The sequence below is a fragment of the Podarcis liolepis genome (assembly GCF_965112155.1).
Source record: "Podarcis liolepis genome assembly, chromosome: 3".
NCBI lineage: Eukaryota > Metazoa > Chordata > Lepidosauria > Squamata > Lacertidae > Podarcis > Podarcis liolepis.
In genome coordinates this window covers 89,620,632-89,640,919 of record NC_139557.1, presented here as the reverse complement: position 1 = coordinate 89,640,919, position 20,288 = coordinate 89,620,632, and the positions used below count along the sequence as shown (strand labels likewise).

At 45.1% G+C, this 20,288-nt stretch overlaps 1 protein-coding gene across 4 annotated transcripts in view; it reads left to right on the top strand.

Moving 5' to 3' along the window:
* Positions 1 to 20,288, top strand: part of RBKS (ribokinase) — a 70,891-nt gene that overhangs the window by 8,150 nt on the left and 42,453 nt on the right. For 3 of the 4 annotated variants that reach the window (XM_083497212.1, XM_083497214.1, XM_083497213.1), the window contains exons 2-3: positions 12,176 to 12,308; positions 15,962 to 16,025. In XM_083497212.1, coding sequence (XP_083353338.1) covers positions 12,176 to 12,308; positions 15,962 to 16,025 — 197 coding nt within the window. Of the gene's footprint in view, positions 1 to 11,760; positions 12,031 to 12,175; positions 12,309 to 15,961; positions 16,026 to 20,288 lie in introns of those variants that run through there. The other variant, XM_083497215.1, reaches the window with a different exon arrangement.

The following is a 20,288-nucleotide window of genomic DNA, read 5'->3' as shown; positions in this document are numbered from 1 at the left end:
TCGGAATCAACGAACCCCTCCAACTCTTCTTCTTCGTCGGTGGTGGCAAAGTATTCCCTCCGGAACCTCGCCACTGGCTGAGGTTTACGTGGGAATCTCTGATGAAAAGTTTCTATTAAAACCTCGTCATCTACCTCCTCTGCCATGACCCAGGTGTTTTCCGACTCCGGCTCCCCTTCCCACATCACCAAATACTCTACTTGATCTCCCTTCCACCTGGAATCGAGAATCTCCGCTACATGGTAGCTGTGTTCCTTCTCCTCCATTGCTGGTCCCCTATTGACCCTCCCTTCTCTGTCCCCTTTATACGGTGACAGCAACGACCTGTGGAAAACTGGGTGCAGCTTCATGTGGTTCGGTAACCGGAGTCTGAAAGCCACTGGGTTGACCTGCTGCGTGACTTCAAATGGGCCCAGCCTTTTGGGTCTTAACTTCTTACAACCCCCTTTGAATGGTAACCCTTGGGTAGACAGCCACACCTGGTCCCCCACCCTAATGCTTTCACCTTCCCTTCTGTTTTTGTCTGCCTGCCTCTTATATTCCTCCTTAGCCCTGTTTAAGTTAAGTTGGAGCTGGCGATGGATCGCTTCCATTTCTTCCACAAACTGTTCTGCAGCTGGAACGCTCCAGTTCTCCCCTTCCCCCCCTGGGAAGGCTCGGGGATGGCACCCATGATTAGCCAAAAAGGGGCTCATCCCCGTGGACACGTTCTCTGCATTGTTGTAGGCAAATTCTGCCAACGCCAGCTTCTCCACCCAATCATTCTCTCTGTCATTCACATAACACCTCAAATATTGCTGGAGGACACCATTAGCTCTTTCCGCCTGCCCGTTGGTTTCTGGATGCCGGGCAGTTGAGAAATTAACCTCTACATGCAATAAGCTCATGAGCTTCCTCCAGAACCTGGAAGTAAATTGTTTCCCTCGGTCTGAAACCACCCTCAAGGGGGCGCCATGCAACCTAAACACATTTTCTACAAACAATTTAGCGGTTTCTTCTGCTGTGACCGCATGTGAGCAGGCTATAAAGTGGGCCATTTTGGTTAACAGGTCTACCACAACCATTATGGCTGTTTTCCCTCTGGACCTCGGCAGATCAGTCATGAAATCTATTGCCACTGTTTCCCATGGTCTTTCAGGTGTGGGTAGTGGTTCTAATAAACCTGCCGGTGCCCGCCTCTCCCCCTTGGCTCGTTGGCATTGGTCACACCCTCTCACATACTCCCGCACATCTTCCCTGACCTTGGGCCACCAAAATTCCCTGGTAACCAGCCACATGGTTTTGTGTTGCCCAAAATGCCCTGCTGTTGGGCTATCGTGCAGTTGCTTGAGTACCTTCTCCCTCAATTCACCTTCAGGTATATATAACGCTCCCTTGTAGTACAACGCCCCGTTTCTCTCCTCAAAACCCCCGGGTTTGTCTCCCTCCCTCCTGAGACCCCTGAGTTTGTCCTGGGCGTATTCATCATGCACCGTTCCCTCTACCAATTCCCTTTGCCCCACCAATGCCGCCCCACACACCCAGCGGTCCTCTGGAATGACATGGGTCTCTTCGGGTGCTCCCTCCCCCTCCAAATATTCAGGTTTGCGTGAGAGAGCGTCCGCCCTAACGTTCTCTGGGCCTGGCACGTAACAAATCTCAAAGTTAAATTTGGAGAATTCCTGGGCCCATCTCAACTGCCGTTGGTTGAGCACTCGCGCAGTTCTCCAATACTCTAGATTCTTATGGTCCGTGCACACTTGCACCTTATGTTGTGCACCAATTAGCAGATGCCTCCATCTCCGGAAAGCCTCATGAATGGCAAGAAGTTCCCGGTCGTACACCGTGTAGTTCCTCTCGGATTTGTTCAACTTTCGCGAAAAGAAGGCACACGGTCGCCACTCTGACTCCTCCTTCCCTGGCTGCAGAAGAAGAAGCACCGCCCCTATGGCTCTGTCAGATGCGTCTGTTTCGACCCTCAGCTTTTTTTGTAAATCCACATGCAGAAGTTGTCCTTCAGAGGCGAAGGCCCTTTTCAGTTCCTCAAACGCTCGCTCCGCCTCCGCAGTCCAAACAAACTTCTTTTTACTGCTGAGACAGTCCGTACTGGGCGCCGTCAGGTGGGCGAAATTTCGGATGAACTTACGATAAAAGTTTCCAAACCCTAGGAACCTCTGCACGTCCTTCTTGGTTTTGGGTGTTTTCCATTCCAGCACTGCCTGAACCTTGCCGGGATCCATGGCCAATCCCTTGTCTGACAGGAGGTACCCCAGGAATTCCACCTCCTTGGTATGAAACTGACACTTCTCCAGTTTCACCCACAGCCTGTTGGCTTGCAGCCTGCTCAACACTTCTCTGACGTCTCTCACATGTTGCTCCTCATTCTCCGAATACACCAACACATCATCTAGGAAGGCCACGCAATTCTTGTAGAGCAGAGGACCCAGTACGTGGTTCATAAACGATTGAAAGCACGCTGAGCCTGCTTGTAATCCAAAAGGCATAACGAGATATTCAAATGCCCCCAAAGGGGTGAACATGGTGGTTTTCCATTCATCCCCTTTCCTTATACGTATCAGGTTGTACGCCCCCCTTAGATCCAGCTTTGTAAAAATCTTTCCCTTCCGCACCCTGGTCAAAATATCATCAATCCTGGGCATAGGGAAAGCGACTGGTTCTGTCACTGCATTTAACCGCCGGAAATCGCATACAAGTCTCGGCTTGTCCGTGTGCTTTTTATCCACAAAAAACACTGGGCTACCCCCCGCTGCTTTGGACTCTCTGATGAAGCCTCTCTTCAGGTTCTTGTCAATGAACTCTCGCAGCTCCTGCATTTCTCTGTCTGACATGGCATACAACTTGCCTACAGGAAGCTGTGCTCCAGGGAGTAAATTGATCTGGCAATCAAAGGGCCTATGCGGGGGTAGTTGGTCAGCTTCCTTCTCGCTGAACACGTCGCTGAGATCTGCATACTGGGGTGGTACCTTCACCTTCTCCATTACTTCAGTCCCTGCTAGGGAGGCTTGGGCCCCTGCTGAACCCTTTTCCCCTTTGCAGTGTTCTAAGCAATGTGCTGAACCAAAGGAAACCACTCTTTGATGCCAGCCCACCAGCGGATCATGTAGTGCTAGCCAGCTCATTCCCAAAATAATGGGAGCGCCTCCCAAGGTGGCCACATTAAACGCTATCAGTTCTGTGTGCCTTGCCACCCTCATTATCATTGGGACGGTCTGCAAGCTGACTCCTCCTCCCAACAACTCCCTGCCATCGATCGTGGTCACCTGCAGGGGGTTGCTTAAAGGGATCGTCTGTATCTGGTGTTCAGCAGCAAACTCCTTGCTCATAAAATTGCAAGAGCTGCCTGAGTCCAACAGCGCCTTTATTTTTAAGGGGTGTCCATTTTGCAGCTCTAGCGACACTTCAATCACTAGAGCAGGTTGAGGAGCTTCTGGCACGGGCACTTTCACTGCTCTTTGGCCTGGCTGCAGTGCCCCGACTGTGGCAACCAGGCGTTGGCTTTTACCTGCTCCGTTTCCCCCTGCTCTCCTCCCTCAACAGCTCCCACCATCCCTTGCCATTCCTTCCTCTGGGGGCAGACTCTGGCAAAGTGGCCTGGCTGTTGGCAGAGATAGCATTTCCGGGCGCCCTTTCCCTCCTTCTTAGCCCCCTCACTGGGTTTTGAAACTGCGCGCGCGCGCGCTGTTCCAATTTCCATCGGCTCTGCCGGCGGGAAAGCTGGCTCAGGAATGTCTGGAATGCGGAACTCCTTCCAACGTTCCCCTCTCCCTTCCCGCCTCTCCAAGGCTCTTGCCTCCTGGCGCGCTCCTATGGTCAGCGCAGATTTGGTCAGCTGATCCATAGACACCGCCCTGGGGCTCCAGGACAGTTCGTCTTTCACAGCCGAAGAAAGACCTTCTTCAAATAGCATCTGAATGGGTGCCGCCGATAAATCCCACCCCAATCTGTGAACCAGCATGGTAAACTCAGTCCAGTACTCACGGACAGATCGGGTTCCCTGCTTGCAAGCCATTAACTGTCTGCGCACCAACCCTTCCTCAATATCGCTGGAAAACATGATATCCATTGCACGAAAGAATTTCATAGTGTCCTTTAAGACGTCATTGTGCGTTGCCATCAGGGGTCGAACCCAATCCCTCGCGCCCTTCTCAAGATGCCCAATCACGAACGCAACTCGCGATTCCTCATCAGGGAACTCATCAAACTGCACATTAAGGGCATATTGCATCTCTGTCCTAAAGGCATGGTAGTCCTTGGGGTCCCCCCCAAACTTCTGCACCAATCCAGGTACCTTTCTGGGGAACTGGGTGGCTCTCCCCTTCGTGTCTGCATCCTGAGCCCTTCTCTCCTCAAGCCTCGCCGTCTGCAGCGCAAGTTGGACTTCCAACGCTCGGTATCTTTCTTCCAAGCTTGGACCAGCTCCAGCCCCTGCTCCTCCGGTTCCGGCCGGGTCGCTCATGATGCTTTCTCCTGCACAGGCAGCGTACAGAGACTGTCAGACTGCTGTGATGGGATGATTAGCTGCTTGTGCGTAAAATCGTGCTCCCTCAGAGTTTGTGCGGCTCCACAAACCTCTGTGTGTGACAGAGCTCCTCAAACATGTCTGCTCTAATCACTCGTAGAGTCTGACAGTGGCTGTCTGCGGAAGCGCTTCCAGCATAGAAGCTCCTTAACGGAAACGCGTCTCCTGGACTCACGACGTGGCAGTTTCCGGCGAGGAGTGGGTGTCCCTACAGGAGGTCCTGAAACCTCCCCACTGTTTTCGCTGGAAGTGTCTCTGAGCCATCCCTCCTGCTCACTTCCCCTCGGCTCACCTCCTCTCCCCCTGCTGGTTCCCTCTTCAGCTGCTGAGTCTCTCCCAACCTGTGTGAGCCCTTCCACCTCCCTCGGCTCACCTCCTCTCCCCCTGCTGGTTCCCTCTTCAGCTGCTGAGTCTCTCCCAACCTGTGTGAGCCCTTCCACCTCCCTTCCTTCCGATGTCAGTTCCCTGACAGTAGGCAAACTAAGGCCTGGGGCCAGATCCAACCAGATTTCCTTCTCAGTCCGGACCGCAGACGGTCCAGAAATCAGCATGTTTTTACATGAGTAGAATGTGTCCTTTTATTTAAAATGCATCTCTGGGTTATTTGTGAGGCCTGCCTGGTGTATTTACATGGGTAGAATGTGTGCTTTTATTTAAAAAGCATATCTGGGTTATTTGTGGGGCATAGGAATTCATTCATCCCCCCCCCCCCAAAAAAAAATAATCCGGCCCACCACATGGTCTGAGGGATGGTGGACTGGCCCATGGCTGAAAAAGGTTGCTGATCCCTGCTCTATAACTTTCAAGGCAATCCATTTCTTCCCCAAGCAGCTCATACCATGAACACATACTTCCTGAAGTCTAATCAAAATCCCCTTTATTGTATTTTGGGGCTATTGGTTCATGTACTGCCCTGTAGAGCAACAGAAAACAAATTTGCTCCATCCATGTGATATTTGAAGATGGCTGTTGTGTCACCTCTAAATGGTCTCGTCTGTTGTGTGTCCCCCACAACTTTCTTCATACGTCTTGTCCTCTAGGACCCTTGTCATCTTTGTTACGCTCCTCTGGACATGCTCCAGTTTGTTGGCAGCCTTCTTAAACTTTGGTACGCAGAACCACAATCCCAGTAAAGATCGGCTGGATGCAGGATAGTAACAACTGAGGAGCGAGGACTGAGATTAGAGATGTTGGCCAGCCCTGAGAGGATGAATAATAAATTCTCAGATGGTGCAGATCCTGCAGATAGAAACAGCACAGGAGTGTGTAAGGACACATGGATATTTCTAGAAACTTGTGTGTCCTGCAGTGATCCCTAGGCTAGTATGAACTGTTGGTGTGTGTTCGTCTGTGTGTATGTTTAAGCAGGCTACTTTAAATGTTTATTATATTTGAAGGCTGATTTATCCCAGCTGTCATTTCCACTTTACACAGTCTTCTCTGTTTTCCATAGAGGTGAGGTCGCTGTTTGTAGTGCTAACTATTTCCATGGCAGTAGACTGTGATGCCATCAGTGGAAGATTTAAGCATTCCTCTGAGTACTGGCAATTAAAAATTATGGATTGTGAGATAAGGCTTGCCTTTACCAAGCTCCATGGCATTATAGCCCACATGGGGCTTGGAAACCATTGCTTAATTCTTTGGGGCCTTAGCATGGGTAATGGAATAAGCGAATTGGCGTTGTTTGATCTTAGAAGGAAAACAGTTATGTTTAAAATGAAATAAAATCAGCAACTCGAAAGCGTCTTCTGTGCCTGGGTGGAAAGAACACATATGAATTGCAGTCTGATGACTACAGTTTGTGCACTGAAATTCCCGGAGAAATTTCTATTGCTATGCATCAGTTGGGAGCATTTCAGTTTGCCTGTCACATGACATTGTTTTTGTCCCTTTAGCCAACTCCAAAGAAACATGCAATGAAATAACTAGCTTTAGCCCTTATTATTACATGAAACTTAGAAGTTAGCCCCTCTGCATTCAGTAGAGTTTACTTCCAGGTTAGTGTGCATATGATTGTGGCCTTAACCTTTCTATCATGTGCGTTTAAGAAATATGTTTACCAGAGATCTGTAACCTTTTGATATTAGATAGTATGATTGCAAAACTGTGTCAACTGGCTTTGTTCCATTCCAGTCAAAGATATTTGAGATTCAGGTATGCTGGATTAACAAATTTATGGACTACAGATCTGTTCCTCCTGACATCTATGGATATATCCTCCTTTAAATTACGTATTTTGGTTTATAGGCAATGTTAATCATACTCAGAGTAGACCCACTGAAATTAATGGATATGACTAACTTGGGTCCATTCATTTCAATAGATCTCCTTTGAGTAAAGCTTAGTGTGTCTACTGCTACAGAAGCAGCCCATGAAATGGATCGGTTAAAAGTTGTTATGAAATAGAAGAAGGCTATACTGTATAAACAATTTGGAAAACTATTCTGCTGGAATTGCACCAAATGTGTTCTTGTGCACAGAAAAATAAGATAAAAATTAGAAAAAGGGATTAGTAGCACTATGGAAAGTGTGTGGGGATGGTAAATTTAAAAACTGTTTCTGTTCCTTAAAATCTCCACTGGATGCAGCTATTTTAGCAACAGTTTAACAAAAATGGAATCATTCCAGTGGAATTTTAACAGTAATCAGGTCAGGCCCCTGAGCAGGGTTAAGGAAATTTTGAGTGATAATAAGGCCGCTAGTATTTGAATATCTTCAAATAAGAGAGAGTTCAGATACAGAGTGGAACTGAGAGAGTTAAATACTGTTGAAGGATTAATTTGAGAGAAACCAAGAAATATGCTGTTTGAAATTTACCAAATTATACTGAGTAAGAGAGAAGACAGAAAATAGGATTACACTTGAACATGGGAAGCAATGATAGGAGAGGGGGTTCTAGAGGATATGGGGAAATATATGAACAATATGAATTGTATTGATATCATTAATAGAAAACTCAAGTTATAAACTAGGTGATATTCAACTCTCTTAAAAGAGTATATGTGATACTGGTAACAGTAACTCTTGGAAGTGTTGAACAGGCAGAGTGGATGTTATCCACTGTTGGTGGACTTCCTAGAAGCAAAACATTTATTTCAAGAAATCATGTTTAATATTAGCAGGATGTCTTTTATATGGTGTTAGCAGCTAGGATGCTGCATGTAAAATATAGGGGGAAAGGAAATTCCTCTAAAAGAGTGGTTCACTAAACTATGGGAATTTGCAACTGTAAGTAAAATTAGGTGGAATTTAAGGGATACACAAGAAAAGCAGAGGATTAATAGCTTTGAAAAAGAATGAGACTTGTTTAAGAATTTTAAGGATGATCATGTGTAACACTGTGAGCAGAGGGTTTCCCACGACTGGTAGAAAGTGACATGAGAAGTGGTGCGTGGCATCACGTTGGCATCAGTTGTCAGTCTAGTGCTAAAAATGAGTGCTGTGTGCCAGACTGCAGAAATCAGGCCGTGGCTGCAGACATGGCTAATATTTAATCCTGATGAGGGTTAAGAGGGCAAGAAATAATGCGATCACTTCTGGGTGGTAGAATTCTGATGATGCAGTTTCTTCTTTGCCATCAGCACCCATTATCTGGACATAAATTGAATTTGTAAGTCTTGAACTCCGAACGGATAATATAAGTGGCACCAGCTTCCAAGGAATCTGGGAAAGGAAGGAACTTGTAAAAATCCTGTTGTCAAAGCTAAAGTATGGCTGACATCCTTGTCCTGCCCTTTTCATCTCTTATGTACAAGCTGTGAGAGGCTAACTTCTCATGCCCTGTCACAAGTGTGCTCAGTTGCCCACATTGCTGAGATGCAGCCATGCTGAGCCTTTGTAGTAGTGGCAGAAGAAGGGCATTTCTCCCAGTGATCTATCTCCTTGCCTGATCATCCTACATGAATCCTCCATGGGAATGTGAAACTCAACTCACACAGGAGCCAATTTGCCCCAGATCTTGTATTATATGGACTCTGTTCATTCTTACAGCTCAGTCCAAAGGTGAAATCAACAAGACTTGCAAAAATAAGAATCTTCATAGACAATATGTTGAGCCAGGCTCTTCTGTTAGCAACCTGACTACTGAGTATTTGTCCCAAGCAAGCCCTCACTCTGATTGTCATAACCAAAGTTGTGAGGAACCAGTGGCAAGACTTCAGGGACATCCTGTGATGATTGGAGAGTCCCTTACCTACACCACTGTAGGCTAGGACTATAGGCAGGGACTCCTTCAAATGCATTAGACCTTCTTGATAGGAGATAATTTTTTACAAATTACAGGACCATGAGTAAGTCTGACTTCCTCCCTCTCTCCCTTATTTGGTGGGTTTTTTCAAACTTACTTGGACTTTGGAGGTTGAGAGACGTGCTTTGGATCCCTGCAAAGTTTTCACTCCATCTCACCATATTTTAAGATATTCACAAACTGAACATTGTGCTGTGTTGTCAACACCCTTATAACATTTTTTGTTGCCAGGAACAAAGTCCTGTGTAAACATCTTCTGCTATGTGGCATTTAGCATGCCTACTTGCCAGTTCTTTTGCCCGTTTCCTTGGTTATTAAGTATTTTCTTCAAAGCAATGCATTTAAGACTTCTGCTCAAAACTCTTGATGTGTGACAAACCCAGTACACCAAGGTTTATAAGCAGATCACTCACCGTTGAAGATTTCTCTTTAAATTCCTTTTATTTAATATGCTTCTGTATACTTTCTATACATATGTGCAGGGGAGGAAGTCCTATTGAACAGACATGCTTAAAATTGCAGAGTAAAGTGACAGGTTGTTGAGCTCAGCCCCAGTGCACAATTTAACATGTTGCTCTGTGGTAGCAGCAGCTATGGCAGTTGCTCTCAGACCCCTTATCTGGATGGTCTTCCCCAGCCGTAGGTAGTAGGGTTTCACTCTTTGTATCAGTTTTTATTCCTGTATGTGTTAATTGCTGAATGAACAGTGCTACAAATAAATGAGTCACTGCTCCACTTTCCTGAATGAAACAAAAATAGGATGGGGGAAGGCGGTCATATCAGATTTTTCCAGGGGATTTTGCTTTGCATCCACAATTCTCTCATGATGTTACATAAGTAAGGACCGATGAAGAGAGGCTATAGTTGAGAATGAATTCAGTTGTACTGTGGGATTTCTGATAGTCTTTGGCAAGGCAGTAAATTCTGACCACTGAATACAAATGATCTCAATCCATCTCTATGTTAATGTTTGAAAAAATACTTACGTGGGACCTTTTCTGTTCCCCAGTAAAAACCTACCTGAGTTTTGAGATCTATGGGGAGGCCTGGCTTGTGGTACCCTCATGAGTATGAGCTGGAGTGAGTAGCAGGGTCTTCTCAGTGGCAGCACCTCGTTTTTTTTAACTCCTGCCCAGTATAGATACAGCTGTCCTCTTCTTTATATCCATCCAGGTAGCAGCTGGTGACCTAACTATTTCTGCGGGTTTTTAGAGCATAGTGAGAGGAGCCCTGTTGGATTAACTGAGTGTGATATGTGTTTTAACTTGTTTATGTTGAATTTTACAAATGTTAGCAGCTCTGGGATCTGTATGAGGAAAAGCAGGTATAAGAGGGGGAAATATTTTTGTGCCACCTACCCTTCACCAAGTCAGGTTCCTGGGTGGTGTGCAACATATATCGTATCAAATTTCTGAAATTGAAAGATGGCAGCTCACTCACCAGGTGACCACAGAGACTGGGAGTCCCCAATATGGCACCCTTAGACACCCTGATACCTATGGATACCTGTCAGTTTCTTTTCTTTTTTAAAGACTTTTGTAGGGGGAGTTGGTTGTTTGGGGATGTGTTCTTTTCTTTTATGGTTGATCCCTGATACAGTGGGGGATCCCTGATATAAGCAGAATGCATTCCTGTCTATCATTCCATCAGTCCCTCAAGAAGAACCTTTCAGAGAGGCTGTGTCTCAAAGCACCATCAGCAGTGACATGGTGCCAGAAAGAGAAGAGGTAGTGCAAAATAGCTATTATATTAACAAAGGTCAAGATTAATTGGTAACATGCACAATTAAACTGGGAAGAAAATTGGGGAAAGAGTCGATTTAATTTAATTCTGATTACATTACAGAGTGTGCTGTATACAGTGGAATGGAAATTATGTTAACTCATCTGTAGACTATTTCAGTGGTGTGCACATATCCATTTTGCTTGCAGTGTATGTAATTCTAACCATGCTTACATCAGAAATAATTCCCACTGAGCACAATGGGAATTATTCCTTGATAAGTCTGTGTAAGGTGGCAGCCTGAATGTTTATGTCAGTTATGAATTAACATAGAAAATGTTGTAGGCAACAATTGTGAACATCCTAACAAAGTTGTTTGGGTTTAGTTTGTAACGTTAGCTGTTTCTGCGTATGTGTGCTTTTGGTCTATTATGCAGTTTTGTGGCAATGTTAGTAAGTGTAGAATTCCGATGCTTCCTTAATCGTACAGATTACTCATCATTGTCAATTCAAAGCAGCGGTCTGAAATGCCTTTTAAGCTAGTCTGATGAAAAGCAAAATCTAATAATTGCTTCTCATTGCAGAAATCTGTGACAAGATAATAGCATTACATTTTAACAATACTTCTATTTTATTAATAGCTGTATCGGTAAAAGTGAACCTTCCATAACTGCGTATAGATGAGTGTTTGGGAGTATGTTTAATATGCAAGGTGGAAATGTGTTTGAGGAAGAATTGTTCTTTCTGATGATTGCTATGTGTGTGTGTGTGTGTGTGTGAGAGAGAGAGAGAGAGAGAGAGAGAGAGAGAGAGAATTACATAGAATTTGCTGAGTGGTTTTCATCAGATTCCTGGCATAATTGTGCAATTGCATTTTTTGTAAAAAAAAAAAAAAACTAGTTAGGTTTTAATTTTTTTATAGCATATGTAATCATTAGCAAAGGTAACTGTCTCATCCTCTTCTATTAAGCCATGGGTGGGGATATTGTGGCCCTCCAAATGTTGGCTTCCGACTCCCAATGACCAAGGGTGATGAAAATGGTAATCCAGCAACAGTGGGGGAGCACCAGCTTCCCTAGCCCTATGCAAAGCTGTTGACCCGGGAACTTCAAAGCTTTATTTTGGACCTTGTGGTTCTTGGTACCACCTTCTGCTGTGACATATCTGTTAACAACAAAGTTCAATGCATCTGTTGTGAGGCCTGTTTTTCTTCGCGATAGTTATAGTGGTGGAGAAGATTTGAATGGAGAGGCTTATAGTGAAAGAGACTGCATTTACCTATACAGTGGTACCTCGGGTTAAGTACTTAATTCGTTCCGGAGGTCCGTTCTTAACCTGAAACTGTTCTTAACCTGAAGCACCACTTTAGCTAATGGGGTCTCCCACTGCTGCTGCCGCACCGCCAGAGCACGATTTCTGTTCTCATCCTGAAGCAAAGTTCTTAACCCGAGGTACTATTTCTGGGTTAGTGGAGTCTGTAACCTGAAGTGTCTGTAACCTGAAGCGTCTGTATCCAGAGGTACCACTGTACTGGATTACTATTGTAAGTACTTTTGGATGTATCCCAATAGCTTTGATTCCCCTATTACATTATGTATATGCCCAATTAGTATGAGGTTTGTAATTCTTATGATTTCAGTTGTTAATTCACTCAAACCCCATATTATATTTCTTTCTTTAACTGCCAGCCTTACCACACGCCTGCCAAAAGCTGGAGAAACCATACACGGTCACAGGTTTTTCTCTGGATTTGGAGGGAAAGGTGCCAACCAGTGTGTCCAAGCTGCTCGACTTGGGGCGAAAACCTCCATGATATGCATGGTAAGCATCTTCTGGGTTCACACCTGCCCCAAATAGACATACGGTCGTAAGTGTATTTTTAAAAAGCAACAGTGAAAAACAAATGAAGAACGGAGGGTTCAAGTCAACTTTCTAGCAGTGCACCTTAAGCTAGCTCCTCAGAAGCCTGGTTAGAAAGCATAGTCTTTATTCCTTTTCTTAAAAACCACAGTGGGGCAAGTGGGGCATATTTTCCTCAGGAGGGAACTTGATACAATGGGTATCCCCACTGCAAAAAGCTCTGTTTGTCAGGCTTCAGGGAATACGACTCCCCCCCCCCCAGTAGGCTGCCAGGAATAGACAAAACAGGGAGAGTTCTTACCAATGTCTTTTATTCAATATTCACAGAGAGGCTTAGAAATGGTGCCTCTTAGAGTAATGGCATTGCTCCGACTAATCCCCATCCCCCTTCTCTCCTCAATCGTCAACAGCACCACCCACTTTATGGTGGCCGCTTAGGGACATTTGCCAACGAGCCCTTTGCTCTCATATTTTCAATGCTCACTTGGTTCTGGGAGAAGTGGGGTCTGGATTGCTTTCTAGTGATAACGTGACAGCCAGCTGCTCCTTCTGTTTTCCCCTCCTCCTCTCCTGTTATTTCCCAACTCTGCCCTTCCTCTATCTCTGAGTTGTGACTTTCCTCAAACCACTGTTGTAAATCTATACTGTCTTCCTCTTCTCTGGAAGGTTCAGGAGGCAGAGGCGGTCTCCACCATTCCTCCAGTCCCTGACACTGTTTTGTAGTAGCAGTATTTGAGAGTAGGAGTACTTGAGATGCTAGTGGCACTGTTTATAGCTCTGCTCAAGGGAGATATAGGAGTGGATAGTCTTTAAGGTTTCCCAGATGCAGACCATTTGAGATGGGAATAGGCTGTAGCTCAGTGGATATAGCATACAGAAGGTCCCAAGTTCACTTCCTAGCATCGCCAGGTAGGGCTGGGAGAGACCCCCTGGCTGACTTTCTGGAGTGCTGCTGCCAGTTACTATTTTTATTTTATTATTTATTTAATTTCTATGCCGCCCTACACCCGAAGGTCTCAGGGCGGTTCACATAAAATATCAAATACATAAAATCATATCAAATACATAAAATCAGTCATTGTCAACAATGCTGAGCTAGATGAGCCTATGGTCTGACTTGGAATAAAACAGTTTCCTATGTTCTTATATTCCTATTTTCCAAATGTCATTGGAATCAGCCCAACTCCCATCAGTCCTGACCATCAGTCCCAGACAGCATGTCCAATGATCAGGGATGATGAGAGCTGTAGTCTTAACATTCGGACGCAAGCGCTCCACTCCTCTTTTGAAGGCTGAAACCTGCACCTTGGACTTCTAATAATGCTGTAATGGACTAGTGAAAACCAACCAACCAACCAACCCTGTATTGCTGCATCCTGGACCAGCTGATGTTTCCAAAAATGTCTTCAAGGGCAAGCCCATGTATGTCATTAGTCAAGGCAAGAGATAGCCATATCAGGCTGGACAATGGTTCAGCCCTTCCAGAAAGCGTTCTCCCAACTGGTGACAATAACTCCTGGCCATAGACAGACACATCAACTTAAAGAAGCAAAGCCAAATTGATCGGCTCTCCTAAGGAGTGTGGCCCTACACCCACCTTTAACAGACCATCCACCCCCAGCATCTCCATTTTATCTGGCTGAGCTTCAGTTTTGTTCCTTTGCAGCACTTTAAGAATGAAAGTCGCCTCTGAACCTCAGTTGTGCTTTGTTAGCAAAGGGTTGGGTTTGCTAAGTATGGAATGTAAAAAAGCTTTCAAATCGTAGGTCACTGCCAACTGCATCTGTGATGCTTGCAGGACTGATGTGGGAAACAATCCTCTGAAACAGCATTGCTGTTTTCGTTACATAACGGTGTGAGTGCATCTATGACAACAATGAATTTGGAAGCTGAATTATGACATCCTAAACTATGATTTAATCCCCCCCTCACCCCAAATTGATCTTACTAGATTTTTAATTTTTGATAACAAAGTTGAGATTCCAGTGCAATAAAAATAAGAAATATGCTTCTTTAAAAAGTTGACCATAGAATTTAGTTATGCAGAACAGATAGTTGTTGTTGTTGTTAATTGAATTTATACACCGCCCTATACCTGGAGGTCTCAGGGCGGTTCACAGAAAAAAACAACCCAAACCAAACACAAAATACATAATCAAAATAAAAACAACAACCCAATAACCCTGCCCCCAAACCCCACATTTTAAAAGGGCATAGTGCAATAATAAATGCTTGCCAATACTCCTGCCCATCCCAATATAATTAATTTATAGATTAACAGATTATTTTGATTCTGTAGGCCAATCTTAGCCAACAACATCATGCTGAAAAATTGGATACTAGGCTGGTGGGAGGGGCAGCCCAAAAATCAGGAGGGCGCCATATCATTGCAAAACCAATTATCTTCCCATTCAAAGAGTCTTGCTTTTGTTATCAAATGCTTGAAGGAAGAGGCATAAGAAAGAAATGACCCCCAAATAGAAGGTATATTCTTCCCAAAGACCTGTCCTTGGATCCAGTCCCTTCCAACTCTACAATTCTATGAAATTAGTACCATTTTTTTTTATTCCTGAAATCAGTGGCTTGAAGCAAAAAGAAAAATTTAAAAAATCTTAGATGGTTTTATGCTGCATTCTGCACTACCGTGATGCATTGAACCACACAGAACACTCTTGGGAAGCATAGCTAATGTCAGCTCTGTTAAAATGTTAGCATAGGAATCAAGGACCGACTGGGAATCTTGAAACCACAAATCGCTCCTGCTCAGTTTCAAGAACCACTTGACATGTTTATTTGTCTAATTCCTCTCTGGTCCGTGACCACAACAGTCCATCTTTACCAAAATGTCCCTGATGTCTATGTTCTCCCTTAGGAACAGTGATATTCTTTAATGGCATCTTAATAGCATCTTCTAAAATGCTTTGTCTTGCTATATGCTTTTGAAATCACTTTCAACCCATGGTGCTAAACATTTGCTTAAAAATCTGGTTTTGTGGAGCTTGTTTTATGGATATCCTATTTTTGCATTTTTAAAATACTCTTCTCCCAGAGAGACCTTACACTACATTATTTTGCAATCACTTTATACGGTGAAAGAAATCCCAAGTGGGACATTGTAGAATCCTAAATATGAGTTGCAGCAATACAGCAAAATAATATGCCTATTAAACTTTCTGGGTGGAATTCAACATATGGTATGTGCATGGGGAACAAGATTCATTCCCACACTAAGATGTTTCCACCCCCTCCTCCCACCCCATGCACCCCTTAAACCTCTTTGGAGCTTCCCCCAAACCTCCAGAGTGGATTTAAGGGGTGGAGGAAGTCCCCCACTTGTTTGAATTGTTATGCTCACGGAACAACTTAGTTAAATCCCACCTCATGTATTTGAAATGGTCTTACAAAACAGGAGTGCAGAATGCTTTAATGTTAAAATTTGCTGAAACTACAGCCTCAGTAAATCAAGATACACAAGAAGAGCGTGTATCTTTCCCCCCTTGTTGATATAGAATATTTGCATTTGGAATACAAGGCTGTGACACATGTGCAATATATAGTTGCATAACATCAACTAAATGTAAGAGATCTAATGTTTTTTCACTTTTGCTGTGTAGGTTGGGAAGGATTCCTTTGGCAATGATTATCTTGAAAACTTTAAGAAAAATGGGATTCCCACAGGTAAATGTTTCATATTTTAACTATGTTGCACCCAAGTAAATCACAGACCATCAGCGGTATGGGGGTGGGGGCAGCAGTGGCATCCTCCCAAGGCTGGTGAGACAGTAGCAAGGTCAGGAAAGCTCTGGGTTGGCAGTGGCAGCCTGCAGGTGTATGCCCACCTGCAGAGCCGCTGCCAAGCTAGAGCTCCCCTGACTTCTCCATCCCCACATCCTGTCCTATAGTCATCCTGATGAGCACAGGCCAGCCAGAGGCTACTGGATTAGACCCATGGAAATGAATGGGCAGGCTTCCAAGCAGTTTACAAGTATGCAAACCAATTACACAAGCATTAAAATATAAATATCCGTAATTAAAATACCCAATAAAACAGCACTGTAATTGAAGCAGGAGAGTCGTGTCAAGAGATCAAGGGGAAGGCCTGCTTAAACAGGTATGTCTTAAAAAGCTGGCCGAATGCCAATACAGATGGGACCTCTCCTTTTTCAGCAGAGTGGTTCTTCCACAACTAGGCCACCGGTGAAAATCGTTACAGTGTGACATGGCTAATTGGATTCCGTTTGTTCATCCTAATGCCCTGACCCTGGCAATGCAGGGGAAGTCTGGCTTTCAGATAACCTGGTCCAGAGTTGTTACTTGCGCAGAAAGCCCTAAACAACACCTTCAAACTGGTTTGGCGACTGATAGTTAGCAAGTGCAGGTCCCATAGCCCAGGTGTGACATGTACCTGGTAAGGGGCACCACCCACCACCCAGGCAACAGTCTTCAGCAGCAGCTGCTATGTTCAGAATAGCCTTAAGGGGAGCCCCACACAAAGCCCATTACAGTTGCCTAAATGTAAGGTTGGCGGTTCCGCGACGGGGTGAGCTCCCGTTGTTTGGTCCCAGCTCCTGGCAACCTATCAGTTCGAAAGCACGTCAAAGTGCACGTAGATAAATAGGTACTGCTCCAGCGGGAAGGTAAATGGTGTTTCCGTGTGCTGCTCTGGTTCGCCAGAAGCGGCTTAGTCATGCTGGCCACATGTCCTGGAAGCTGTACGCTTGGCCAATAAAGCGAGATGAGCACCGCAACCCCAGAGTCGGCCATGACTGGACCTAATGGTCAGGGGTCCCTTTACCTTTAAGCTGCACAGAGTGTCTGGGGCAACCCAGTCAGATGGGCGGCAAGTAATAATAATAGTGTTTTAATTGTCTTTATATGTAGTTGTATAATGATGATGATGATGATGATGATGATAATTTATTTATACCCTGCACACCTGGCTGGGTTTCCCCAGAACACTCTGTGCAGCTTCCAACAGAATATTAAAATACAATAGTCTATTAAACATTAAAAGCTTCCCTAAACAGGGCTGCCTTCAGATGTTTTCTAAAAGTCTGGTTGTAGTTTTTCTCTTTGACATCTGGTGGGAAGGCGTTCCACAGGGCGGGTGCCACTACGAAGAAGTCCCTCGGCCTGGTTTCCTGTAACTTGGCTTCTCGCTGCGAGGGAACCGCAAGAAGGCCCTCAGCACTGGACCTCAGTGTCTGGGCTGAATGATGGGGGTGGAGACGCTCCTTCAGGTATTCTGGACCGAGGCCATTTAGGGCTTTATAGGTCAGCTCCAACACTTTTGAATTGTGCTCGGAAACGTACTGGGAGCCAATGTAGGTCTTCCATACCGGTGTTATGTGGTCTCGGCAGCTGCTCCCAGTCACCAGTCTAGCTGCCGCATTCTGGATTAGTTGTAGTTTCCGGGTCACCTTCAAAGGTAGCCCAGCATAGAGCACATTGCAGTAGTCCAAGCGGGAGATAACTAGAGCATGCACCACTCTGGCGAGACAGTCCGCGGGCAGGTAGGGTCTCAGCCTGCATACCAGATGGGGCTGATAAGCAGCTGCCCTGGACCCAGAATTGACCTGTGCCTCCATGGACAGCTGTGAGTTCAAAATGACTCCCAGGCTGCGCACCTGGTCCTTCAGGGGCTCAGTTACCCCATTCAGGTCCAGGAAGCCCTCCACACCTGCCTACCTCCTGTCCCCCCGAAACAGTACTTCAGGATTCAACTGTCAGGATTCAACCTCAATCTGTTAGCCGCCATCCATCCTCCAACCACCTCCAGACACTCACACAGGACCTTCACCGCCTTCACTGGTTCTGATTTAAAAGAGAGGTAGAGCTGGGTATCATCCGCATACTGATGAACACCCAGCCCAAACTCCCAGCGGCTTCATATAGATATTAAAAAGCATGGGGAAGAGGACGGAACCCTGAGGCACCCCACAAGTGAGAGCCCAGGGGTCTGAACACTCATCCCCCACCACCACTTTCTGGACACGGCCCAGGAGAAAGGAGTAGAACCACCGTATAACAGTGCCCCCAGCTCCCAGCCCCTCTAGACGGACCAGAAGGATGTTATGGTCGATGGTGTCAAAAGCTGCTTTGAGATCCAGCAGAACTAGGAAACAGCTCTCACCTTTGTCCCTAGCCCGCTGGAGATCATCGACCAGCGCGATCAAGGCAGTTTGAGTCCCATGATGAGGCCTGAATCCCAACTGCAAGGGATCCAAATGGTCCACTTCTTCCAGGCATGCCTGGAGTTGTTCAGCAACCACTCGCTCAATTACCTTGCCCAAGAATGGAAGATTTGAGACCGGGCAATAGTTGGCCATCATGGCCGCATCTAAAGATGGTTTTTTAAGAAGCGGTTTAATAACCGCCTCTTTCAGCGGGTCTGGGAAGGCTCCCTCACGGAGGGAAGCATTCACCACCCCACGAAGCCCATCGCCCAGCCCTTCCCGGCTAGCTTTTATAAGCCAGGATGGGCAAGGATCAAGGAGACAGGTGTTTGGTTTCACTCGTCCAAGCAGCCTGTCCACATCCTCGGAGGTAACAGATTGGAATTGATCCCACGCAATTTGACTAGACAGGACTCTAGCACTCTCCCGCCCCGGCCCTGCTCCCACGGTGGAGTCTACCTCTTCCGGAATCAGAGCGACTTTATCTGCAAAAAACAGATAATACAAATGTTTTATATTGTATTGTAAGATTTTTCAAGATGCTTTATGGGAGGTGATTCATAAATGAAATTAATAATAATAATAGTTCAGCATTGTCTACTACATTGAATGTTAGCAGCTCTGCAAGATTTCAGACAAGGACTTTTCAGAATCCTACTTTAAGATGCCACGGTTTGATGCAAGTGCAAAGTACTTGCTGTATACCTGAGCTAAAGTCTTTTCCCCAAGACGGAGGGATAAATTATAGTAATGAGACAAAACTGTCCTCTGAATCCATCATTAGTTGAGATTTTAATCTGGAACTAAATCAACAGCCATTATAATAGTTACAATGAAATATTAACAGCATTTGAAAGCTAGCTAGGTGGCATTTCTAAGTATTGAGCTGGATGCTACACACAAGGAAAAAGAGCCACCTGTGTGGTCTCTTTTGTAGTTGTTTATGAGGTCCAAAGGGGAAATCTGCTTTGGAAAGACGCAGAGGCTATATTCACATCAACACCGCACTAATAATTTCTATCCAAAGTCCTCTTCCTCTACTCAGCAAAGCAGGCCAGCAGAGGCATAGGAAGTTTGTAAAACTGTGCGCATGAAACTCAAACAAAGTGGATAAAGAAAAAGAACATCTTCATAATATTATAATTCTAAGTGACCCAATGTAGTTGCTTGACAGTATGTTCAAGATTGGGGAAATGTACAACTGTGGACATCATCGTGTGCAGAAGTCATATAAATGTTTATTCTGCCATGTGTACATGAATTAACAGTACATTGCAGCTTCCAGTAAAGTCTGTATTAAAAGCCCGCTTTTGCTGAAACAGAGAATTAACTGCAGTTAATTAATCTGAGTTTGTTTTTATTGTCTTGTGATTTTATTTTAGCACATGTGAGGTTCTCCTCACCCTCTGGTATTGCTGCATTTCTATATATATATACAGTGGTACTTCGCAAGACGAATGCCTCGCAAGACAAAAAACTCGCTAGACGAAAGGGTTTTTTGTTTTTTGAGCTGCTTCGCAAGACGATTTTCGTTATGGGCTTGCTTTGCAAGACGGAAATGTCTTGCAAGTTTGTTTCCTTTTTCTTAACACCGTTAACACAGTTGCGACTTGACTTCGAGGAGCAACTCATAGAACGCGGTGTGTTAGCCTTTTTTGAGGTTTTTAAAGACTTTGGTGATTTTTGAAGCTTTTCCAAAACTTTCCCGACACCGTGCTTCGCAAGACGAAAAAAATCGCAAGACGACAAAACTCGCGGAACGAAT